At 41.9% G+C, this 26813-nt stretch overlaps 1 protein-coding gene across 1 annotated transcript in view; it reads right to left on the bottom strand.

Annotated features, from left to right (window-relative positions):
- The window catches only part of LOC145409657 (substance-K receptor-like), an 80567-nt gene that overhangs the window by 51896 nt on the left and 1858 nt on the right, over positions 1 to 26813 (bottom strand). Inside the window, exons 2-4 of the mRNA XM_080280008.1 lie at positions 20123 to 20309; positions 8420 to 8561; positions 1020 to 1092 (exon numbers count right to left, since the gene is read on the bottom strand). Of these exons, the coding sequence (XP_080136134.1) occupies positions 1020 to 1092; positions 8420 to 8561; positions 20123 to 20309 (402 nt within the window). The remainder of the gene's footprint in view (positions 1 to 1019; positions 1093 to 8419; positions 8562 to 20122; positions 20310 to 26813) is intronic.

Genomic DNA, 26813 nt, shown 5'->3' on the forward strand with positions numbered 1-26813 from the left:
AAACCTTCAATCTGACTACACTAGGCCATTAAATACGCAAAAAAAGGTTTGGGATACTCGCCACGCCAGAGTAAACGCAATATAGAATCGTAGAAAGAGTTTTATAAGAGTTGCCTAAGAGTTGTATAAGAGCTGCCTAAGAGTTTTATAACAGTTGCCTATGAGTTTTATAACAGCTGCCTAAGAGTTTTGTAAAGACTGCCTAAGAGTTTTGCAAGGGCTGCCTAAGAGTTTTGTAAGGGCTGCCTAAGAGTTTTATAACAGTTGCCTAAGAGTTTTATAACATCTGCCTAAGATAGGAAGCATATTGTCAAAAAATGAAGAACACTTCAACTCTTCAGAGCAGAATTAGAGATAAAAATGACAAAAATAGCCCAGCATTTTCAGAGTAAGAGACTGTACCAATTAAGAGACAAAATGTGAGAGAGAGGAAGAAAGAGATTGCAACGACTAAGAGAGAAAACTTGAGAGAGGAAGTAAGACAGTGCAACAACTGAGAAAATGTGAGGGAGAGGAAGTAAGAGAATGCAACGACTAAGTGGCAAAAAACGAAGGAGAGGAAGCAAGACAATCCAGTAACTGAGGAAGGTGAAGAAAGGGAGAAAATGTAGTGCAGATTTTCCAGCTGTGAGTGAAGGAATTAAATGCTCAGAAAAGACATTGATTCGCTTATACTCTGCCCCCAAAAGCACGCTGAGTAAAACAAAAAATAAATAAACATACATACGTACATAGAGACAGAATGACAGACACACAGACACACACACAGAGACAGAAAGATGGACAGAAGGACAGACAGACAGACAGAAAGCCAAGACTTGGAGAGACTTACTTAACGAAGGGAAAAAGGAGACAAGGGAAAAAAGGCGAGAAATAGTTAGTGTTGAGAAAAAGAATTGAGAGAAAAAATGGATGGCGTGAAAAAGTGAATCGTGGGGGAGAGAAGTCAAAGTTCAGAAGAAGTCTATAAAACTTAATAATAAAAGAGAGAGAGAGAGAGAGAGAGAGAGAGACTTTACCTGGTGGTGGTTTTGAAGGTGGTTGTGTCTTGGTGAGGTCACAGCCCCACACCCCCACACCTTACACGCTATTCTGAGGGCGAGAAAGAGACATATTTGGCATTGGTGGTTATTGTGGTAGTTGTGGTAGTTGTGGTGATGATACTAGGTGTGGTGGAGGTGGTGGTTGCGGTAGTGGTGGAGGTGGTTTTTCGGGTGATGGTTGTTGTTGTGGTGGTGGTGGTGTGAAGGTGGTGAGGGTGGAAGTAGGGTGGGGGTAGTAGTAGTAGTAGTAGTAGTAGTAGCAGTAGTAGTGGTAGTAGTAGTAATGATGATAATAATAATAATAATAACAATAACAATAACAATACCTTTAAATAACAACATAATAAATACACCTCATAATAACTACACTAACTTCTTCAACACCTGTCTTATTTCATTTACTTTTCCAGGTACAAGACACCTTAAGTCGACTCAGAAGAAACCCTATAAGCAAAGAGGTTAAGGAAGGCAGTATCTACTCTCTCCAGTGAGAAAATTATCCTAAGCTGAACCCTCTCAAGTCAGTCTGAACCTCTCTACCCATTCTGAACCCCTGCATGGATTCTGAACCCTCCTCCACCCCATTCTGAACCCCATTCCTAACCCCTCCACTCCATTCTGAACCCCTCCACTTCATTCTGAACCCCTCCACCTCATTCTGAGCCCCTCCACCCCTTTCTGAACCCCTGCACATCATTCTGAACCCCTCCACCTCAATGTGAACCCCTACACCCTATTCTGAACCCCTCCGCCTTATTCTGAACCTCTCCAACATCATTCTGAACCTCTCCCTCCCATTCCGACATCGTTCTCAACTCTGCTTTCCTTTTAACTCAATATCAGCTCTTACATTGAAGACTTGGTGGCCTAAAGTTAGTGTGAATATTGTGGAGAGAGAGAGAGAGAGAGAGAGAGAGAGAGAGAGAGAGAGAGGAGAAGAGAAAATAAGAAAACAGAAAGGTGAACGCCTCCTTTCATCCCCCCACCCAATTTTCTCCCTGTCAGCTCATTACAAACTCCCTCCCTTCCTCAAAACACACCAGAACCATCATTATAGAGGGCAAATAAGCGTAAAACTTCCTCACCTGGCTTTGAGTGGACCTCTTTCAGGGTTTTAATACGTTGTTGACAGTGATTCAGCGTTGACTTTGATTTCTGCGTTGAATGGGAGGGTGTTGGTAGAGTGTGAACGCGAGTGGGAGGGAAAATAGATGAAGAGCCTTGTTTCTTGGTAAAACTCTTGAGAAGACACACGTGGTTGGAGGGAGGGAGGGGATTAGAGAGAGAGAGAGAGAGAGAGAGAGAGAGAGAGAAGGGGTGAATGATAACATTAAAATTAAAACATTATTAAAGATCATAAGAAACGTAGTGATGAAACCATTGATAATACCTGAGAGAGAGAGAGAGAGAGAGAGAGAGAGAGAGAGAGAGGAGCAAATTCCCAGTACACCGATAGATCTATTTCGTATAAAGTCTTTACGATGATACACAAGTTATATAATATCCTTCGTGTAATTCTCCTTCTTGTATTTATGTATTTTTCCTTTATGCATTATTCCCTTTTCTGTAGTTTTTGATTACTTACAAAATACTAGTAATAATATTTGTTTATGTCACAAGGTTTCTTCCATGTTTCAAAATGCTTAGTGGCCTCAGTAGGATAATTTCCTCCTCCTCCTCATGATCCTAATCCTAATCCTAATCATTCCTCTCTTTCTCTCTCTCTCTATCTCTCTCTCTCTCTCTCTCTCTCTCTCTCTCGGTGGGTATTGATCCCTAGGTGGTGGCATATGAAAGTGTGCGAAATACATTAAAAAAATATATATTCAGAAGAGACAGAGTCCAAGGCACAGAGACTGCAAACCTTGGTCTCGCCGAAGAAAAAAAAAAATAAAGCAAAATTCGAGAGCCATTAAACTCAAGAGGCCTGGACACACTACGTTTACGAGACAATAATAGGCAGGCGGGAAGGATGGGCCCAAGACGACAGGTGCAGAGGTGGCCAGTTGTATACATGACAGACTGAGAGCACCGGTGTGTGTGTGTGTGTGTGTGTGTGTGTGTGTGTGTGTGTGTGTGTCTGTCTGTCTGTCTGTCTGTGTCTGTGTGTGTGTGTGCGTGCGCGCCCGCCGTAATGAAGGGGGATTACAAGCAAAGAATAAAGAAGAAGAGACACTATTACAGTAGCAAAAGGAGAAAGTGATGCAACTTGAGGCGAGGAGATAGAGGTTAAAGATAGGCAGTGAAAGATAAGTGACATGATGAAGTGCCTTTGATTCCACCCTGTTTAGAAGGCAGTGGACTCTCCTGGTTATGTAATAATAATAATAATTTTCGATATATTTATTCATTCCAGTCAGTGGCTGAAAATACACAGGTCCCTAATCTGGTATCCTAACCTAAGGGGGTCAACAGGCTGACTCTGGCTGCTCCTGAGGATCGCCGACACACTACCAAGCCTCACCGAGTCCGGAGTGAGGCGTAGGCACAAGGGGACAGACCTCCTAGTCTTTACTCTGCTGGGTTTCGAACCCTTGGAGGTCTTCCTCCACAGCGTGCCTTGAGCTACACTTGACAGGTGAGAGCTCACCTCACCCATGCAATTAGCGCTGTCTGAGCGGGCTTGAACTCTGGTCACTTGAATTGGGAGTCGAGTGCTCTGTCAACTGCACCACCAGGCGTCCATGTCAAGCACCGCAGAGTTGAAAGATGGAGGAGTTTGGTTTTTGTGGCGGTAAGAGTAACAAAATTCCTTTTGCCTTGAGTGTAAATAAGTGAGATATCAGATGCCAAAGCTATGTCTCAGGGAAAGGGTCGTCAGGTCGGTGATCAGAGTCGAACAAGAATGTAATAAAAAGAACTGCATCGTCGGACTGAAGTTTTCCATGACTGCACCATGGGAACGTACCCTGTGGAAAACATCATCCCCTTCACCTCGTCCAATCCTCCATAATCCCCTCCCCCCTTCCCCCGCACCAGCTTCCCCTCTATCCCCTCCCCTCCCCTCACCTTCCATCAGTCCTCCTCTATCCCCTCCCCCTTCCCTTTCTCAACTCCACTGGCCCCTCCATCCCAATCTCAACCTTAAACTCCCTGCTCGTCCCCCTCCCACCCATCCCTCATCTCCCCCTTTCCCCAGCCTTCAGTCTCTTCCCCTTCCCCCTTCCCTAGTCCTCTACTCCCCCTCTTACTCCTTCTTCCCCTAGCCTTCCACACCATCCCCCTCCCCCTCCCCTTCACCAATCCTCCACTCACTCCCCCTCCCCTTCACCAATCCTCCACTCACTCCCCCTCCAACGCACCTCTCGCCTTCACCAATCCTCCACTCCCTCCAACCCACCTCTGCCACCCTTCCACTTCCCTTACTTCCCCTCTTTCCCCAGCCTTCCTGTCCTTCCACATATCCTGTCTGAGCTACTTACATAACGATCCCTTCCTCTCATATGAGAGCAAAGAGTCTAAAGGTAACTACCCTTCAGTCAACCATTTCGAAAAATATATAATGCTTCCCCTCTTCGTGTGGTTTGAGGTGATGAAATTGGCTTACAAAAAGTTAGATTATTTATAACTCTCATCCATTATATATCCTTCAAAAACTGACTTCAATGCAGGGTTTTATTTCAGGGTTAAACTAAATCTTTATAACAGGCAGGGCGTGTGAAGGCTACGGCGTGTGAGGGACAGGGTGTGTGGTGGTAGGGTGTGTGGTGGTAGGGTGTGTGGTGGTAGGGGGTGTGGTGGTAGGGTGTGTGGTGGTATGGTGTGTGATGGTAGGATGTGTGGTTGGCAGAGTGTGGTGGTAGGATATGTGGTTGGCAGAGTGTGTGGTTGATAGAGTGTGTGGTGGTAGTGTGTGCGGTGGCAGGGTGTGTGTCATGGTAGTCCAGTCTCCAGCACATAATATGTCCCCAAATTCAGTTCGAACAGTCACTCCAAAGCTAAATATAACCGTGTGGAAAAACTAGAAATCAGAAAGTACTTTTTTCATGCTTTCTGCACGCACACACACACACACACACACACACACACACACAATCTGCCAATACCCCACCTCCACTGACTGGGTTTTACATGACAAAGGGAGAGAGTTCGGGGCTAATTCATTCCATGCTCTGGTCAGGAATGGCGTGGCGAGAACTCTGGTTGATTTGGGTTTGGTCTGGTTGTTTGGTGTGCAGGGAGGTTGGGTGATTGCTTGCTTGATTGGACAGATGGATAGGGGGTGGATAGCAATGAGCCGAATTGGTCTGTGGTGCCGTATTCTTTAAGAGGAGAGAGAGTGAGAGAGAGAGAGAGAGAGAGAGAGAGAGGGAGAACTATTTTGAATGATAACATGATGCGAATATAGATAAGAGTAATGTGACGATTCTTGATAGTGAAGGTGAACCGCAGTGTGATGTTATGGTTTAGGAGAGAAGCTTGAGTTGGTGTATGAGTCTAGGTACTTGCTTGTGGTAATATAGAAGAAATATTAATGTGTACTAGATCGGGTTAGTAGAGTGGCTCAGGGAAGAGAAGTGGATGGTGCTATGAAGGACTGGATACGAAACAGATAAGAGTAACTTGAGTAAAGCTATATTAGTGTCAAAATCAATTTATCATCCCGGTTTGCCTATTATAGTCCTTTTACCCTAACCTGGCCCATATTTTTTGTCCTTTTGCGGCTTATTTCATTTAGGTAATTGGGAGAATAAGACAATACTTTAGCTCTACATCCTTTCCATAGTACGTTATCATGACCAGCATCATACTCTTATGTTCATCTCTTGATACAACTCGGTAATCATGACGGAGAGATGGTAATTTTAGGCCAAGTTGGAGTAAAAAGAATACAGTTTGCTTATATACTGGAATGTAATAATTGTAACTAATAATTTTAACTGTGTGTGCATAAATGAAGAATTAATTTTGAACTGCTTCTCGATATACGCGCCTGCCGAAAGAGGAAAGACTGAAAGAAAAATGGAACAAAAAAGTCTAATTTCCTCTCTTGCTGATGGAAATTGGAGTTGGGGCGAGCCTTTTAAATGTGGAAATGAAAATATTAATGCCCGAGGATATCATTTCTTTTTCAGTCCGGCAGCAACTACGCGATGTAAAGAAAATGAGGAAATAAGAAAAGTCTCATTTCCCCGACGTCTTAATGGGACCTGGAGTGGGGGCGACTTTTTCAACGTGGAAATGAAGTGGAAATGTAAAAATAAAAGCCAAGGGATGTCATTTCTTTTTATATCTTACCGCTGATACGCGATTTTGCACGGCTGTTTTACTGACCGCTACATCTAACCCTCCTAATCAGAAAAATCTCTCCCAGGCTTAATAAAATCGTCTGTCAGTAGGGTTAATAAAGGAACTAAATCATCGTGGTGAAATAGTAAAGCCATTCAACGCTGTACTCGTTTCATATTAACTTGGCCCAGATTTTCGTCCTTTTGTAGCTTATTTCACGGGGCTCAGTAGCAGATAAAGAAATGCCACGGCACTACATCCTTTCCATTGCACTTCTTCGTGACTAGCATGATAAATTAGCGTTCATCAATTGCCACAAACCCGTATTTAATGTGAAGAGATGGAAATTTTAGGCCAAGTTAGAATGAAAAAGGTATAGAACGTCATCTTCATCTTATTCCTGCCTAGGGTCCGTTGGGTAAGGAAGCTCCCTAGCACCTCTTCCTTACCGATTTATTTTTCTATAAGATTGGTTAATATCCTTTTGTACGTTATTCATGCAGATTTTGGCGATACTGTAAGGATTTATATAACACAGAACAGGACAGTAAGGCGTATTAAGCGAAATAAACCGCTCAGGAAAAGATTTTAGGGAGAATATAGGCCTTGGTCATATTATTTAACCATAGAGATTAGATATTCGTTAATCCCTTTACTAATAGAGGTCCACTTAAGGCTGAATAAATCGCCTAATGGTAGTTTGTTTAACCTCTTCAGTCCGACAGCGTTAAATTTATTACAACCCCCTTGCGCTGGCGTGGAGGTGTGTGTGTGTGTGTGTGTGTGTGTGTGTGTGTGTGTGTGTGTGTGTGTGTGTGTGTGTGTGTGTGTGTGTGTGTGTGTGTGTGTGTGTGTGTGTGTGTGTGTGTGTGTGTGTGTGTGTGTGTGTGTGTGTGTGGGTGTGTGTGTGTGAGAGAGAGAGAGAGAGAGAATATTATGAAGGCTTATTATAATATTTTTGCACTATGTTGTCATCACTAGAGACGGGAGGGAGGGAGGGAAAAAGAAGAGAGAGAGAGAGAGAGAGAGAGAGAGAGAGAGAGAGAGAGAGAGAGAGAAGTGGAAAATGAAAATATAGAAAAGAAAAACGCGAAAATCTTGGTTCATTATCTTGTCTGATGATAATTAGACGTGGCTATTACCCCCCCCCCTCTCTCTCTCTCTCTCTCTCTCTCTCTCTCTCTCTCTCTCTCTCTTGGCCTTAAGGCTGTGAGAATAATTAATTTCTCTTACTCCCATTTTCTTCTTCGTGCTTGTTCCGTATTTTTTCCCTGAATTTTTTTTTTCCCCAATTTTTCATTTCCTTATGGATTCGTAGTGCCTATATTGTCTTTTCCACTTATCCTTCTCACATATTAGTTTGATACTCGTGCTTTACTTTCTCCTCTGTGCCTGTTCTTCTGGACTTCTTATTGCCACACTCACAAGGACGGCCAGTTATAAGGCTTGTCCCTTACTGTGTCTCTGTGCCTCATTTACTCACTAACTCACTCACTCACCCACTTACACACCAACTGATTTACTGCACCTTTTTGAAAGACGGAGGTCTCTTTTTCTTTGGGGGGGAGAGGGGAGTTGATATTAGGACAACGAAAGTTGGCATAGTGATAGTCCTCCACGCTGACCAAGTTTTAGTCAGAATGGCATTCCCGGGGGCCGTCCCCCTGTGAGGGTCGGTCTCCAAGGGTCCCGGGCAACGTTGATATGCCCAACCATAGTTTTTTTTTTTTTTTTTTTTCTTATCTAAAAACATGAAATTTGGACTGTGATGATCCTCCTCCCTCCCCATGAAAGTTGGTAAACTCTAGGGATTCGTGTTGCCACGCATCACTATGAATGTCTTTGTACGGTTTGAACTTTGATCCCATAAGACCTTATAAAAATTCTCATCTCCAATAAAATACGGAGGGTTTTTGAGATATCTGGTTGTATTTTGCCAAAGAATAATTGCACTAGGTCGGAAGCGAATTGCTGAGAAATGAAGGATTAGCACCAAACTGAAAAACGCTTGGATGAAAGAAACTGGCCAAATGCAGAATGGTCTCCAACGTTGCATAGAGATCAAAAACAAGAAAATACATCTCTTTAAAGGGGAAACAACAAACGTGAAGGATAACCTAATTAATCCTTACTACTCTTAATCTTACCTGCTGTAGGTGAAGATGAGTACAAGCAGAGGCAGGAAGTACTGTAGGATCATGAGAGCCATGGTGTAGTACCGCCTCAGTACCTCACTCTCCCACCTCTCCCGGCACACCTCACGACCGTAGTGTTGGTAGGTGCGTATGTCTGATGGGAGAGAACCAGATCTGAGTTACGTAGACCATACAGACTCAGAGGTACTTTTCATTCCCTGCAACACCTCACTCTCTCACCTCTCATGGCATATTTCAAGGCTGTCGTGTTGTTAAGTGCGTATGTTTGATAGGAGAGAGCTAGAGCTGGAGTTACATAGACCATACAGACATACTCATAGGTAATTCTTAGTCTAATATTAAAAGGAAAGCATATCATTAGGTGTTTCTAGTTTAATACTGATGGAAAGGTTTCTCTTTTCATGGAAACTTTAACAAGATAGCAAAGCAGAACAGAGAGAGAGAGATAAAGAGAGAGAGAGCAATAGATACACAAGGTTCACACTCCTCCTAGGTGATCAGGCCTTAAAAGAAGACCTACTCTTTACTTAAGGAAATTATTACATAACAGATGAGAAAAACACTGACCCCTTTTCTTCCTTTCTTTCCCCCCTCTCTCTCTTCTCAGTCCTTCTCCCTCACCCCCTCCTGTCATCCCCCCTTCCATAGCCAATTAGAAAAGCAACGTTATCTCTCTCTCTCTCTCTCTCTCTCTCTCTCACACACCAGCCTCCTCAACAACGTGATTTTTTTTCCAGTCTGTCTTTTGCTCTACAACGATACGATTTTATTCAACTGTAGGCAGATATCTTTTTTTTTTTTTTTTTTTTTGAGTCACTGGGACGCTAAATTTAAAACAAATCTGATGGCAGGGAAAATACAATACAAACTACTTCCTGGTAGTTAAAGGGTGACCTCATTTTTCCTCCCAACCTCTTCTCAAACAGCCAATTATATCCAGTCGTTCTTGGCGTCTCATTATACTGACTGATGGGTTCTTGTTACGTTAAGAGATGCCTTTTTCCTTGTTTTCCTCCTTATCTCTCCCTCTTCTTCCGTCTCTTCAGTCTCTCTCCCCCACACCTGACTTCATTCACCTTCTCTTCACTCTTCCTTCGCCTTCCTTCCTTCATTCACCTCCCCTTCACTCTTGCCCTCCTTTCTCCGTTCACCTTCCCTTCACTCTTCCTTCGCCTTCCTTCTTTCATTCATCTTCTCATTCTCCCTTTCCCCCCACATGCCAATCCACATCTCTCTCCCCACCACCCCTTTCCTTCCCCTTTTACCCTCACTCCCCTCTCTCTATCCACACTGGCTTTCCCTATCTTCCCCTCCACCCTCCCCACCTCCTCCACCCCCATCACTTCCCCTTCACATCCTTATCCTGGTCCCTTCCCCTTCCTATCAGTCATATTCACCCCACATCCCTTCCCCTTCCTTCCCTAGTCTCTTCGCCTTCCTCTCTCCCCTCACCCTCCTATCCCTCTCCCCATTGCTTCTCCTGCCCTCTCTCTCTCCTTCCTTTGCCTTCCCTCTCACCTGAAGCAGCCAAAAATAAATAAAAAAAATAAACAAATAAAAAAGAAAAGTAGAATAAGAGAAAAAGTGAAAAATCACCAAAATAAACATGAAAATTCAGAAATGATCATTAGTAGAGTTTGTCTTGGGAGAAAGAGACAGCCAGTGAACAGCGAAGGGAAAAGAATGGCGGTCCAGAGATGGAGTGTGAGGACGAGGAGGTGGATTGATACCGGATGGATGGATGGATAAACAGATGTACCTATGGAAAAAAAAAAAGTGCTGGAAACTAAGAGACTGACAGCCCATGCAACCGAATATCAACCCAGAGATGGATAAAGAGGAAGAGGTTGGTAGACACTAAGATAGATGGATGGATGGATGGATGGATAGAGATATTTTGCTGATGGGTAAATGTGCCTAAGCTAAAAATCCTCTAGAGTGTAAAAGATAATTTAGACACCACCAAGGTAACAAAATGGCAGCCAAGATATGTAGGGGAAGAAATGAATGGTAGCTCAGAGACGAAGTTCGAGAATGAATTTGGCTAAGAATGGACAGGTGGATGGATATAATGACTTTGCTGTTGGTTAAATGCACAGGAAGGGAAGAAAGTTTGAGTCATATTTCATCTCCTCTAATTCTTACTTTCTCTGGTTTACTTTCAATATGGCTCGTCAGGGAGGAAAGTGACGGATGGAAGTAAGCTATAAGCAGTGTAATAGTAGCCCAATTTTTGTATCTATTTCAACTATATGGGCTGCAGACGCCACAAGAAATGAAAGAAAGTTAAGATAAAAAGATAAAAAGATAAATATAAAGCCAAAAAAGAAAAGGGTAGTACAGCAAGCCCTTAGATGACTCTCTTTGGCATGATGCGCGGGGGAGGAGAGTGACGGACACGCAGCGGAAATGTAAGTAAATGTTTATATCAAACTGTACCTGAACTCTATGTACTGCTGACCGCGGAACAAAGAAATTAATATATATATATAGACAGATAGTTAATAGGCAGCAACAAGACGAAAATCTGTACCAGGTTAGAGTGAATGAAGTATAGAATTACGTGAAAGGTCTAATGAAAAATAGATCAACTTCCCCCAACATGAAAAGCCACTCCTAAGCCAAAAAAAGAAAAAAAAAGAAAAAAGAAAAAAAAGATAGGGTGGCATGGATAAAAAAAGAAAAACTATGGGGATTTTTGAGGTTAGAGAGATGAAAGGAGAGAGTGTAGGCTTGGTTTCGGATTCTCTCTCTCTCTCTCTCTCTCTGACTTACTTTCAATCTACCTAGCTGGCAGTTTGTCTATTTGTCTGTCTGTCTGTCTATCCATCTACCTACCTGTCAGTCTATGTGTCTATCTATCTGTCCATCAATATTTCTTTCCCGCTACCGTCCTGTTTTTCTATCCCCACTCTAACCAAAGTCAATTTTCTCTCCCTCATTATGTATTCTTCTCTCTCTCCCAATCTCTCTTTCATTTCCTACAATTTCACCTCTATCGTTATTTTTCTTTTTCTTTTGGGCCAGTCGTTCCTTCACGTTCTTAATTCTGTCTTTCTTTCGTCTATTTTCCTTCTTCCTCCTTCTCTTCTTCCATCTTTATTATCCCTCTTCTTCCTTTCTTCCTCTACGGTCTTAATTCTTTCGTCTTTCATTTTCCTTCTTCTTCCTTCACTTCTACGTTTCTGATTCTTTCTTTTTTTTTCATTATCTTTTACTTTCTCCCTTAACCCTTTCAGGATGATGACTTTTCGCTTACTCTTCCTATTTCCAAATTATTTTTTTTACCAAATTGGGAAAGGCTTCTCGCACTGCAGGATTATATTTCCTCCTACTCTCTCTCTCTCTCTCTCTCTCTCTCTCTCTCTCTCTCTCTCTCTCTCTCTCTCTCTCTCTTCCTCTCTCTCAGTCCATTCTCCCACACTCTCCCTTCACTCCTTCATTCATGATTTACTAGCAAGGCAGAGAGTCGAGAAAGCATACGAAAATGCTTGTAAAACACTCACAGCATAGGACGAACGTGGAAGAGAGCATGGCAGGAGGAAAAGGAAGGGATTATGGCAACTGTTATCAATATATGGTGTAGAATGGTGGATTAAATTTATAGGTAATTTTTATGGTGGTAGTGGAGCTGGTTTTTTCCCCTTTACTTCCAGGATGTGTTTTTTTAAAGTACTTGCTAACGATTGATGAATTAATTACCTTAGGAGCGCTTAGCAGGATTATGGAGTTAGTGAAGGCTTAATCTAACCTTTTCCTTTCTAAAATTCTCTTCTAGTTCAACAAAAATGATCTCCTAGCAGCAAAAGTAATGGACATCGATAGATAGATAGATAGACAGGCAGACAGATATATAGATAGACAGATAGATGGATAGACAGGTAGACAGACAGACAGATATAGAGACAGAAATAAACATAATTATGCCACTCTTACCAGCAAGAGTAATGTAGATAGATAAGTAGATAGGTAGATAGATAAGTAGATAGGTAGATAGACAGAAAGGCAGACAGACGCACAGATGCAGATCCAGATATAGGTAAAGGTATGTCAATAGACTGAAGGAGTTAAGAATAGATAGAAATCCGAGTGTATGGTTTAATATCAGTGTTATAATAAGATAAGGGTATATTGATATCCTTAAGTTTTATTTAATATCTCTATAATTTATGGATGGGGCTATGAAAAAGTTAAAAAAAAAAGTTATAGGAAGGAGGAGTGACGATGGTAATGGATGATGAGGGATGGAGTTCCTCATTTGAGTTCCTTCCATTCTCCCACGTCCTTCCGCAATTCCTTCCTTGTTCTTCCTTTCTTTCTTATCTGTTCCTTTGAGTTCCTTCCACTCTGCCATGTCCTTCCACACTTCCTTCCTTGTTCCTCCTCTATTTCTTCCCTGTTCCTTCAACTTTTCTCTCCATTTTCCTCAGTCTTCCCTCAGTCTCATTTGTCTGTCTTAGTCCATCCTCCTCACGTCTCCCCAGCCTCCTTAGGGCTAATGGGTAGCACGTCCAGAAGGGTAACTTTGTAGGTAAGACGGCCATCCTATTAGAGAGAGAGAGAGAGAGAGAGAGAGAGAGAGAGAGAGAGAGAGAGAGGGAGAGAAAGAAAGAAAGAAAGAAAGAAAGAAAGAAACAGGAAACAGGAATGTAAGCAAAGCAGGGAGGAGGAGAAGGAGGAGGAGGAGGAGGAGGAGGAGGAGAGAGAGAGAGAGAGAGAGAGAGAGAGAGAGAGAGAGAGAGAGAAAGAGAAAGAAAGAAAGAAAGAAACAGGAAACAGGAATGTAAGCAAAGCAGGGAGGAGGAGGAGGAGGAGGAGAGAGAGAGAGAGAGAGAGAGAGAGAGAATGGCTTGTCCAGGAGGGAAAGTTAGTGTGTGTCCCCATTCAATTTGGGGCAGAGGCAGAAGTGAGGGGATGAGGCCCCCCCCCACACACACACGTCGAGCAAAACGTAACATCCACTCTCTCATCGTGAACGTGGGTCTAAAAATTACGTCACCACACTGAGGAAGTTAAATTTATGAGCATAGAAATTTAACATACAGTGTACAAGGAGAGAAATAACAATCTTAAGAAGTTGGTAAGAAGGTACTGCACAATACTAAGATAATACCGAATAGGACTTAAGTAACTCATTTTTAAGACGTTTTTAGGCCTAGGAAATTATTAAACAACTTGAAGACTATAATTTTTTTTTTTTTGAGAGGTATAAGGTCAAGTGGTACAGGTTATATAAGTAGTCAGGAAATTTGTTAAACCTCTTAGAGAATTGTAAAGGTCACTCAAACAATCAATTTCTTGACTACCTTGCGGCAAAACGATGTACTTTGCTTTGAAATGAAGAAAAAAATGTGAAGGAATGTGATATACATTGTGAAATTAGGAAGCAAATATTCAGTTTTTTTGAGAATGCTGAACGTCGCTCTTAAAAATGAATTAAAAAGGAGGGGTCATAGAAAATTAAATACTGTGTCAAACATTAAAAAAAAAAAACTGAAGACAAGTGAAGCATCATAACGAAGTTGAAAAGTAATAAATTGTTATATTACTTAAGGTCACTACAGTATCTTATTTCTAAAGCAGTTTTGAGAAGAGAAAATTACGGTGCGAAATAAAGGAAGTGTAGATATGAAGACAACTGGAACAACACTGATGAAGCATGAAAGAGGCTAAGCAATTGATGAAGGAGAGAAAAACTATTCTATCTATCTATATACCTAGGCTGCTTCTCCCATGGAAAGGGAGGTAGCCGAGACAGGACGACACATTCCCCATTTACTCATCCATTCAAACACAGTCATTCGCATCTTAGCCCCAAAGGGGAGAACGGACAGATCCTCACCGCACCACACCACACATGGGTCAACTGCGCAGTGCAATCAGTGACATCCGCAGCAAGGCCCGACAGCAGAGCTGGTTTGCCCCTGCCACATCATAACAGACCCATCCCCTTACTTGCACCTGACCTGACTAGCTAATCAGACCAAATGCGGGAGAATATCCCCTCAGGACTGCGTCATCATTTATTCATTCACAATTTCTCTCCATTTATTTCAGTCACGCACAGCCACTCTGCCTTGCTCAACAGACATCCCTCTCGCATCCAGCGCTCTCTTCACACTGTCCATCCATCCTATTCGTGGTCTCCCTCTCAGCCTTACACCTCTCACATCAGATCTAGTTATCTTTTTCGCCAATCGCTCATTATCCATTCTCTCCATATGCCCAAAGAAAAATGATGACGATAAAAAGAAAAAAGCGTGTTGGTAAAAAAGCAAAAGACTGAAAAAGTGAATTAAAAGACAAACATAGTGGAAGGAGGGCTTGGAAAAAGGTACTAGAAAACGTTGAGAAATATAATGAAAAAGTAACGCAAGAAATCAAAGAGGTATGCAAAAAGTTCGAGAAAAAATGGTGAGGGGAACAGAGGTTGGAAAAACAAAGGAAGAATGCGACAGGCTAGCGAAAGGATTACCTGGGGAAAAGAATATAAAAAGGGGAGGGGAAAGGAAAGGAAAAAAAGGGGAAAAAGATGTTCAGTCATACGAGGGGAAGAAAGGTGAGAGGAGAGTGACCAAAAAAAAAAAAAAAAAAAATACAGAAAAAACAAACAAGTCTTTGTGAAAATGAACGTCAAAGGTACAAAGTCTATCTGTCAATCAATCAATCAGTCAATCAATATATCGGGATCAATCAAGGAAACTAGACAGACAGATAGATAGGGAGGTCAATAGATAGCTCTCCAGTAGACTCTTAAATTGCGGTATCCACTGAGTTGATTGATAGATAAAAATATATAAATGGATAAATAGATCAATAAATAACACATAAATGACTACATAAAGACAGAAAAAATATCATCGATTGAAGGGGTCAAACTGGGCAATTAGTGTGACCTTGAGAATCGTATGGTAGAGAGGAATAGAGTCATTTGAAGGAAGGAATATTGCTACACTAATCTTGCTCGGTATAAAAAGCTAAATAACAGTTTCGTGTTAAGCAATTGTTAGCCTAAGATTAATCCACTTGTTGGTGATTACACGGAGAGAATGGGAAATATTTAAGAGTCATGATGCTCTCTCTCTCTCTCTCTCTCTCTCTCTCTCTCTCTCTCTCTCTCTCTCTCTCTCTCTCACGTAGAAATCATAACTTTCATGACTATGTTTGTCATCTTTATTAATTATATTTTATTTATCGTACACTGTTTCTGTCTATCTACTTATCTACCTATCTGTCTATCTACCTATTTATCTATCAATCCATCTGTTCATCTATCTGCGGTATCTATCTAGCCATCTATATCCCTCTATCTATCTACCTATCTATCTCTTTGCAGTATCCCTTCCGTGTGAGCAAAACCATAGCATTTCCAATCTTCCAGGCAATAGGTCAGTCATATACATTAAGACGGAAAGCACCTGGAAAGTAAAAACAAACAAACAAACAAACAAACCAAACCAAAACAAAACAAAAGGTAGTCACAGGAAAAATGAAAAACGTGAAAAATAAGAAAAGAGGGTTAAAGAAAATGTGCAAAGACAAGGTAATAGAGAAGAAAGGAATTTGGCAAAGCGGGTAAACATAAATAAAATACAAGAAAAAAGGAAGCAATTTGAGATGAAAACTGGTCAGAACACAGCGAAGATGCGGAGGAAATGAGAGAGAAATAGAAAATGTAAGCTGAGACGAGAGATATATTTTTAGAGATCTGAAAATACCGACACGAAATTGCAAAGGGAACGAGAGAAAAGACACGACAACACGGAAAGAAAACGAGAGTATATAAAAAAAAGAAAAGAAAAGGACGTCGCAGGGGGAACTAGCCTCCTTTGGGAATGGGACGCTGAAGCAGAAAAATTGTCCAGGAATTTCTCGTTTTATCTGAATGCAGCTGGGAGGAAGATAATGTTTGTGTTTACCAGTGTGTGCGTGCGTGTGTGTGTGTGTGTGTGTGTGTGTGTGTGGGTGTGGGTGTGGGTGTGGTTGCGTGGATGTGTGTGTGTGTGTGTGTGTGTGTGTGTGTGTGTGTGTGTGTGTGTGTGTGTGTGTGTGTGTGTGTGTGTGTGTGTGTGTGTGTGTGAATAGAGCCTAGTGAAGGGGGGGAAGGAGAGAGAAAGTTACAAGTGACACGGGCAAGCAGCGCCTCAAAAGGTCTGATGATCCCTTCCGAGGTGATAAAATGGGTGAGGTTATCGGATGCCTGCTGTTACTCTAGTTGTGAGAGAAAAGTATAGCAAAGATGAATGTTCTCCCCACCCTTCCCACCGACCCCTCCCACCCTCAGGTCGAGCACAGTATATGAGGTACTATGAGTCACAGAAGTATTGGGGTCTAGGGGGGTCTGATGCTACTGAAAACACTGGAACAACTGCTGACATTACCAACGTCTCACTGTGTATGGCCAGTGTCTATATAAACATAACATTTGCTATATGTTTGCAAAGAGGGATAACTGGGGGTATATGACACCTCCCGATATCAGGGCTACCAGCGTGTGATAGGTCGGACACTAATATTTCAGTGACCTTCGTTCTGTGGTCCCTAATGTTTCACGCATATTAGGAAACGATACTTTTGAGACCCACAACACGCCGAATTAGAGGGGGAAATATGATGGGCCAGGAAAATTTACAAGAATGGAGGAAACAATCAGCCAACCATTACATTAGGCTTAACAAATTTTTTTCCAATCGAGTCTTCAACTGTTCGGTCGAGAAACGGTCTTCTACATCTGTTGGCAGCCGATTCTAGATACTTTAAATCATGTAAGTGATGAAATTACTTAATGTATCATGGTAGAAACGCTGCAAGCCATACTTCTTATCGTGGTTCCTAAGAGTAAGTAGCAGCTAGTAATGATGCTTTCAACTCCATGAAGGATTTTGACAACCTCAGTTAGCTACCCGTACTAACACCTGGTCTCCAACGAAAGACGCTCAGCGTCCGCAGCCTTTTCTGGTGCCCCACGTGCCTGATAGATGGGATCAAATTAGTAGCCTGTGTCTGGACTCAAAGCTGGCGATATCTATTTTAAGGGTTGGCGACCAGAACTGCACAACATATTCCAGATGCGGCCGTACAAGAAAACTGAACTGAGAGATGAGATGACTCTCATCTTATTCCTTTAACTTTACTACCTTTCTATATAACTTAAAAGCCTCTGTGCGTTTTTTTTTCTACTTACAAGCGCTATTTAGAGAACTTTAGATCAGTGCAGATTAGTACACCTATAACATCTACCAGGTCAGTACTGCTGTTTGCACTTCCTCACAAAGAGTAATTGGTCCTTGGATTTCCAGGACCAATGTGCATCACCTTACATTGGTCCCTACGATATTCTTTGATCTTCTCGAGTGATTCCAATGATAAAAGATTTCCTTATATCTTTGTGTCAGAGAGAGAGAGAGAGAGAGAGAAATGTAAAGTGCAGCCACGTATATAATTAGAAAGTAGTAATGGGTTGCAACTCAGCAGATAAGACCAGCATTATTCTCCCCCCTCTCTCTCTCACTCTCTCTCTCTCTCTCTCTGAACTTAAGGCAGCCTCCCTTATATCAACCTCCGTTTTCTCTCACAGCATCACCCTACCCCCTCCTTCCCTCCCTTATCCTCGTCATCTCCCTCCTGCCTCAGTCCTCCTCTTCCATCTCCTCCTTTTCTATTATACTTCTCCCTCCTCCCTCCCTCTTCCCTCTTTCTTCTTCTACCTCTTCCTCCTACCTCACACTTCCCCTACCTCTTCCCACTGCTCCTTCCTCCTCTCCCTCTCCCTCTCCCTCTCTACTTCCCTCTTCCGCTACCTCCCTCCTGCCTCTCTTCTCCTCTCCATTCGATTCTATTCCATATTGTTGAGTCTTTTCCTTAAGTCGAGTATTTCCTCTATTTTTTCCAGAGATGCCTCTCTCTCTCTCTCTCTCTCATGGAGGAATGAGTCTAGTGGTTCAATTTAGCATCTGTAGTGGCTCCCCCGCGCCCTGTGCAAAGATTGGAAACCAGAACTGGCAGACACATTCCAGCTGAGGTCTGGGCAGGATCAGAAAAAGGATTATAACTTTTCCAATAAAACTTTTTGGCAATTAATTTCCGTACTGCATTCCTTTGCTTCCTGATCTCTCTTCTGTCCAACTATCTGTCTGGTAGATAGAAACTCTCTCTCTCTCTCTCTCTCTCTCTCTCTCTCTCTCTCTCTATTAAATTGCCCTCCTTTTCTTCTATATTTCTATTCCTTGTCCACCTCCTCTCTTATTTCTACTTCCCTTTCCTCGCTCGTTCATTTTCCTTTTTAGTTTCCCTTATTTTTCTTCCTTTTCCCTTTTGTCAATTTCCTCTTCTTTCCCTCTCCCTTTTCTTTCTCCCTTCTTTCCTTCCTTGTTCTTTGTGCATTTTCCTTCCTTTCCACTCTTCTTTTGTGTCCTTTCCTTCCTCCCTCTTACCCCTCCTTTCCTCCACTCTTGCTCTTCTCTAAGCATTCCCATTTTTTTTTTTAGTTCCATGTCCTAAAGGTGTTATTTACTGTGTCCTAATTTATATATATATATATATATATATATATATATATATATATATATATATATATATATATATATATATATATATATATACACACTGTATATATATATATATATTATTTATTTCCATTTCCATTTTCTTTCCGTCCCTCTGTTCCTGTCATCCTTTCTCCTTTCCTTCCCTTACTCCTTCCATCCTTTCTCATTTCCTTCCCCTTTCCTTCCCTCCTTTCTCCATTCCCTCGCTCCTTCCTTCCATCCTTTCCTCCAACTTATTCCTACCATCCTTTCTCCTTCTTCTCCCTACTTTCTTCCATCCTTACTCCTCTCCTTCCCCTCCACCTGCCACACTTTCTCCTTTCCCTCTCCCTTCCTTCCATCCTTTCTCCTTTCCCTCTCCCCTTCCTTCCCTCCTTTCTCCTCTCCCTACCTCCTTCCTTCCCTCCTCTCTCCTCTCCCTCCCTCCTTCCTTCCCTTCTCACTCCTCTCCCTCCCTCCTTCCTTCCCTTCTCATTCCTCTCCCTCCCTCCTTCCTTCCCTTCTCTCTCCTCTCTCTCCCTCCTTCCCTCCCTCCTCTCTCCTCTCCCTCCCTCCTTCCTTCCCTTCTCACTCCTCTCCCTCCCTCCTTCCCTCCCTCCTCTCTCCACTCAACTGTAAAATCCAGCTCTGACAGGAAAATAATGGGAAATATGAGGAGGACCATAAGGGCTGATCTCAAAACAATAATAAATAATACTTCTTCCCTCCATCCTTTTCTATTTTTTACCTGCCTTCCCTACCGCTTTCCGTCCTCTCTCTCTCTCTCTCTCTCTCTCTCTCTCTCTCTCTCTCTCCCTCAATAAGTCTGACACGAAGACGATGAACAGTATCAAAAAATGGTAATGAAAAGTCTGGACAATAATATTTTTTCCTCTCCTTCCCATAATCTTTCTCTCTTTACCTCTATATCTTTCTCTCTCCCCACCTCCTTCTTTCTTCCATACCCTCTTTTCCCTCTCTTCTACCTTTCCTCCCTCCGTCCTGTCCCTCTCTCTCCTGCCTTTCCTTCCTCCCTCCTTTCCCTTTCTCTTACTTTTCCTCCCTCCCTTCTTCCTCTCCTTCTCTCCCTCCAGCATTTCCTTCTTCCTTCCTTTCCCTCTCTCCAACCTTTCCTCCCTCTCTTCCCCCCTACCTTTCCTCCACTCACCTGTCGGATCCAAGGCTGACACGAAGGCAATGGGCAGCGTCGTGAAGAGAGCCAAGGACCACACCCCTGCTATGATACACTTGGCCTGGCAACGAGTCATACGTGGCCTTAGCGGGTAAATAATGGCCAGGTAGCGGTCCACGCTGATGGCCACCAGCGTGTAGGCAGAGACGAAGATGGACACAGCCTGGGGGAGATAGAGAGATACTGGGAAATTGATAGAGAGAAAGCTACCGAGATACAGAAATTAACAGAAAGACAGAGACGGAGATGCAGACGGATGTACAGAATGGAAACAGCCTGGGGGAGATAAAGAGACGGAGAGATAGAGAGATATAGAGAAATTGACAGTAGGAGAGAAAGACATCGAGACAGATATATAGAAATTGACTGAGGGAGAGAAAGACATCGAGATAGATATACAGAAATTAACAGAAAGAAAGAGAGACAGAGGTGTAGACAGATGTACAGAAATTAACAGAAAGACAAAGAAACAGAGATATAAATGTACAGAAACTAACAGAGAGAATGTCAGCGAGATAGATCCACAGACAGATATACAGAAATTGACAGAAAAAGAGACAGAGATGTAGATGTACAGAAATTGAGAGAGATAAAGACAACGAAACAGGCAGACAGAGAGATATTTAGACTTAGAGACAGGGTATTGTGCTTAGATAAAACTGGGCACGTTCTGAGGATAAAAGATATAGATATTGGTAGATACGTGGATAGACAGAGAGACAGAGATATTGTGTAAGGAGGAGAGAGAGCGAGAGAGAGAGAGAGAGAGAGAGAGAGAGAGAGAGAGATGGTTTGACAGGATTCAGGCACCTCTCTCTCTCTCTCTCTCTCTCTCTCTCTCTCTCTCGGAACAATCTTGCAGGCTTCCAAAGTTCGGTTCTTTCTACCTTCCATAAAAAAATACATACATACATATATACATACATCATACATACGTACATACATACATACATACATACATATATATATATATATATATATATATATATATATATATATATATATATATATATATATATATATATATATATATACAAACATACATACATACACAAAATGGAAAATAGATTGTAGAGATAGAAGGACTGACAGATAGAAAGGCGGCTGGGTGGATGGATGGATGGATGGATGGATGGTTATCAGAGCATGGACCCACGTACCCTATTCAGAGTGGAGCGTAATAGGGTGGAAGGTCGCTGGGAAGGTAAAGAATATAATGGGAAAAAGAGAGAGTTGGAGAGTGGAGGGGAAGGTGGAGGAAGAGGGAAGGAGGAGAGAAGGAAGGCTGTGAAGGAGATGATGGAGAAAAGGAGAAAGTTGAAGAGTGGAGGGGAAAGTGGAGGAAGAGAGAAGGAAGGCTGTGAAGGAGATGATGGAGAAAAGGAGAAAGTTGAAGAGTGGAGGGGAAGGTGGAGAAAGAGGGAAGAAGGAGAGAAAGAGGTAACTGGGGAAAGGAGGAATCTGGAGTAAGGAAGGAAGGTGGAGATGGAGGGAGGGGAGAAGAAAGGTGGTGAAGATGATGATGGAGGAAAGAGAGGGTTGGAGAGAGGAAGGAAGGTGGTGAGGAGAGAGGGAGACAAGGAAGTGAAGATGATGACCGAGGAAAGGAGAGAAATGGAGAGAGGAGGGAAGGTGGAAGAGAGAAGGAGGGTGGGATGGAGGAAAGGAGAAAACTGGAGATAGGAGAGGAGTTACAGAGAGACATGGACACAGAAAAACACTGGGGTACAGAAATTCAGAACGAAAGAAACAGAAAGCCTCAGAAAAAAACAGCAACGAAAAATCACTATAGAAAAACAGAAGGGCAAAAAAAAACACAGATATATAAAAAAACAGAGCTAGAGAAAAATTAAAAGCCATAGAGGAACAAAAAAACAGGATACAGAAAATACAGTAGAAGAAAAACACAGATCTCCAGAAAAAACACAGAGCTCCGGAAAAAAACGAGCTCCAGAAAAAACACAGAGCTCCTGAAAAAAAAACACAGAGCTCTAGAAAAAAAAAAACAGCGCTCCAGAAAAAAAACACAATTAAAGAAAAAAAACACAGCCCCATAAAAAAAACACACAGAGCTCTAGAAGAAAACACAGAGCTACAAAAAACCCCCACAAAGCTCGAGAATAAAGACACAGCTCCAGAAAAAAAAAAAACTAAACGAAACACAGAGCTAAATAAAAACACAGCGCTCTTGAAAAACACGGACCTAGAGACAGGAGGGTGAAAAATCAAGCGTAAACTGGGGAGAGAAAAACAAATGGAAAGGATGAAAGAACAGTGAGAAAGGGAAACTGACGGGAAATACTTGATAGGAGAAAGAGCAGCAAAATCTAGGAACTTTGGTGGGTTTGAACACCTTTTCCAGACTGTTATGGTATGTTATGTTATGTTCACTTGTTCTTTTCCAGGAAGGTGCATGTTAAGTTAGATTAGGTAGTGTGTTTGGCTATGTTGTCCTGAGTTATATCATGTTATGCTGCCATGTTATACTGTTGTGTTAAGGTTATGTTATGTTATGTAATGCTATGCTATGTTAGCCTTGGGGATGGTAACACTTCTTTGATTACTGTAACTTTCATCATTAAACCTCTTACTCTTCACTTTATCTTTTTCATATGTGCTTAAAATTAAAATCGAGAAGGGGGATGCGGGCCCCCCAAAATTTGACTGATTTCTGAATTACGTGGCAATGATGGAACGAATCTGGTCTTCCTATATAGCTGCTAACTGCATTCTGTAATATGGGATGCAGGCTAACTATACGTAATAACCATAGGGGTTCCAAAAATGACCGCTAAAAATAAATGGGTTTGTAGTTTGCTTTGAGAATTTTAAGTCACTGATCTACGCCAAATAAGTTGCAAAAAGACTAAAATCTAGGCCAAGTTGATGTGAAAGGAGTATAGTATTATCACTCAGTCTGCTTTTACATACTCTCAGTTGAATAAAATCGTCTGAGTGAGCTGGGGTACAATGCCAGAGTTGTCCCCATCATGAGAGGGTTAAATTCCAGTACTGACACTCTTAGGCTCATTTAACACTCAGCTAAATGAAAATCGTCTGGTGTTAAGAGTATAGGAAAACTAGAGTTGTTCCCAGTGTCAAAGGGTTAATGGAAGAAGTATCAACACTCTCAGGCTCCTAGGACACACCCTCAGCTGAGTTAAATCGTCTGGCACCAGGTAGAACGAAAGACTAAAGTTGCCTCAACAATGAGAAGGGTAAACATATCAACAGGTGGAACATAAATTACACCATCCATTTTGTACAAGTCTGCCCTACCCGTTTTCTATGAGGCGCAAGGTTTTCTCTGGTGAATTTCTGCTCCTTTGATATATTATTATCTTTTCTTACAAAGTTTGGCATTTGGGGTAATATTTCTGGGCCTGGAGAAAATATAGTGTAATTCTGGACACAGTGAATAACAATACACACACACACAGATACTGTAGATTGATATAGTAGAGAGAGAGAGGGAGAGGGAGAGAGTGATGCGCCAGCCCTTGAAAATCATGGACGTCCAAAGAAATAAATCTACGGATATTGAAACCCAAATTTCAGTGAAGATGGAGTTCACAATTTTGATCCTTACGCGCGTGCACACACACACACACACACACACACACACATACACACACACACACACGCGCGCGCACACACACACACACACACAAGATCTTCCAGCTCTTTTCACTTTTTCACCATGAAGGTTTTTTTTTCAATTATATTCTTGCTCTTACGGGATGATTGAGCTTGGGGAGGTAAAATAAGACTACGGAAGTTGATACCCACATTTCACTACTTTTTCCCTGTTTTCCTCTGTCTGTCTATATGTCTGTCTGTCTGTCTATCTATCTGCCTGTCCATCTATCTATGATCAGAAGCCTTAATCTCGGAAGGGGTGGCCACAAATGAATCACCTCCATGTCACCCTGTCCTCCTCCATCAGGCAGTACTCTCTCCAACTCACACACCTGTCCCATACCATACACCTTTCCACCTCATCTCTCCATCTCATCCTGCGTCTCCCTCTCCCCGTTCCCCTCCACCTCACTCACATACACCCTCCTCGTCAGTCTCTCATTCTCTATTCCCTCCACATGGCCAGGTAATAGACGAGGCTGGCAATATTTCACCTTTACTGACTGGCAAAATAACGTGTGCCACTCATATAAATCACGAAGGAGAAATATAATGCATTTTTCCCAGTTCAGAGCACGTAAAGTCTACGGTAAACGATAACCACATTTCACTACCAAATGCTTTCTTTTCAGTATGCGAATTTGGTAAGATCTTAACCCTAGTAGTAGTAGTAGTAGTAGTAGTAGTAGTAGTAGTGGTGGTGGTGGTAGTAGTAGTAGTAGTAGTTGTTGTTGTAGCAGTAGTAGTAGTAGTAGTAATAGTTGTTGTTGTTGTAGCAGTAGTAGTAGTAGTAGTAGTAGTAGTTGTTGTAGTAGTAGTAGTAGTAGTAGTAGTAGTAGTAGTAGTAGTAGTAGTAGTAACAATGATATTAATAATAGCAATAATATAATAATAATAATAATAATAATAATAATAATAATAATAATATTAATATTAATATTAATAACAATAATAATAAACAACGCACTTTCTCCCACCTAAAAATGTCACAAACTCTACGGAGGCTAATACCGATATTTAATTTTCTTTTCAGTCAATACTTCGTTCACTTTAAGTTGGCAGAGATTTTCGTGTCAAGTAGCTAATTTCTCGTAGTCCAGTAGCATAATAAGATGATACTGTGGCTCTGCATCCTTTGTATAGCACTTCTTCGTGACTAGCATAAGATTCTAGTTCTGCTATCCTACTACAGTGTTCAAGATGGGGAGATGGTAAAATCAATACACCAGTGCTGTATGAGAGAGAGAGAGAGAGAGAGAGAGAGAGAGAGAGAGAGAGAGAGAGAGAGAGAGAGAGAGAGAGAGAGAGAGTCCAATAATATATTCTGCATAAACGGTGTGTATTAGGGCCGAAGTGGTAACATGGGGATGTTTATGGTACGTAGAAAGACTGCTGAGCCTATGAGAACGGGCTCTTAAGTTTATACCCAGAGTCTCAAACTTAGCAAAAAATGCAGAATTTAAATACAGACTGCGAATATTTTTTTCTTTTTTATTCCAATCCTCATAGACTGACCTGCTCCCAAAATCATCCAGCTCCCATAAATCACAAGTATGAAATTCAAGGTTAAAGTTATGCAAGGTCGAGGATGCAAAAGTTTCCCCTCTTGGGTCTGGAGGTCACCCCCCACGCGAGTAATAATGACGTGAGGGAGATTTATGACAGTGTAAAAGTCTTCGGGTCTTGTACTCCCATTTTCATTTTTTTTTTTTTTTTTTTTTTTTTTTTTTTTTTGAGGGGGGGGACTGCAAGGAAGGGAAAGAGATTGACTAGAAGAGCCTGTGTGGGTGAGGAGCGTGAGAGGAGGTGGAAGTGGAGAGATAAGGTATGAGAATAAATAAGTCGAGCGCGAGAGATTAACTAGGAGAGTGTATGAGTGAGGTGGATGGGAAAAGGGGAGAGAGAGAGAGAGAGAGAGAATGGGGTGGACACGGTGCGAATATTAATGGAGAGTGAGAGGCTGGCAAGGAGAATATATGAGAGTGTGCAGGGCTGGAGAAGAGACCTTGAGATAATGTGAGAAAGTATGAACAGAAAGTGGGAGACAACTCTGTGTGTGTGAGTGTGTGTGTGTGTGTGTGTGTGTGTGTGTGTGTGTGTGTGTGTGTGTGTGTGTGTGTGTGTGTGTGTGTGTGTGAGAGAGAGAGAGAGAGAGAGAGAGAGAGAGAGAGAAAGAGAGAGAGAGAGAGCATCTGTGCGTGACTCTCTCTCTCTCTATTCATGTTTGCCATATTCGTCCCTCCAGCCACCGCAAGTCAAACATTCCCATCCAAACATTTACCCAGCTCTTTGTATTCATCTAAGCTAAAGTTCTCTCTCAAGGGGGGAGTTGGTCCACTTATCAGCGACGTGGGTGTTCTTATCACGGACGATCAGGAAATTGCCTCTACTTTAAATAAGTTTTTCAGTTCAGTTTTCAAAGTAGACGCCAATGACACCATCGAAGAGCATCAAATGTCAATCCAAAACGCACTAAGTGATATGCATATTAGTAGTAATGAAGTGAGAGATAAACTTAATAAAATGAACGGTAATAAGACTCCCGGCCCAGACAATTTCTACCCTAAAATACTAAAAAATGTGATGGATGTAATATGCAGTCCTCTAACATCTATCTTTAACAAGTCCCTACAACAAGGAAAGGTTCCAGCAGACTGGAGACTGGCTAACGTGACCCCTATATATAAAAAGGGCAGTAGGGATCAACCAGGTAATTATAGACCAATTATCCTAACCTCTGTCTTGGGAAAGATCCTCGAAGCATTAATTAGAGATAGGATAGTTGAGTCCCTAGAAACTAATAACGTAATTAGGAACAGCCAGCATGGCTTTAGAACGCGGAGATCATGCGTGACAAATTTAATTGAGTTTTACGATTCACTTTTTAAAATGAATGATTGTACCAGGTCACTTGATATAATCTACTTAGACTTCCAGAAAGCCTTTGACAAAGTGCCGCATGATAAACTAATGACAAAAGTAAGATCACTTGGAATTGACGGAAATATTCATAGGTGGATATATTGCT

Source organism: Coenobita brevimanus, chromosome 82 (assembly GCF_032717465.1).
Source record: "Coenobita brevimanus isolate Jiangsu-jjx chromosome 82, ASM3271746v2, whole genome shotgun sequence".
NCBI classification, from domain to species: Eukaryota; Metazoa; Arthropoda; class Malacostraca; order Decapoda; family Coenobitidae; genus Coenobita; species Coenobita brevimanus.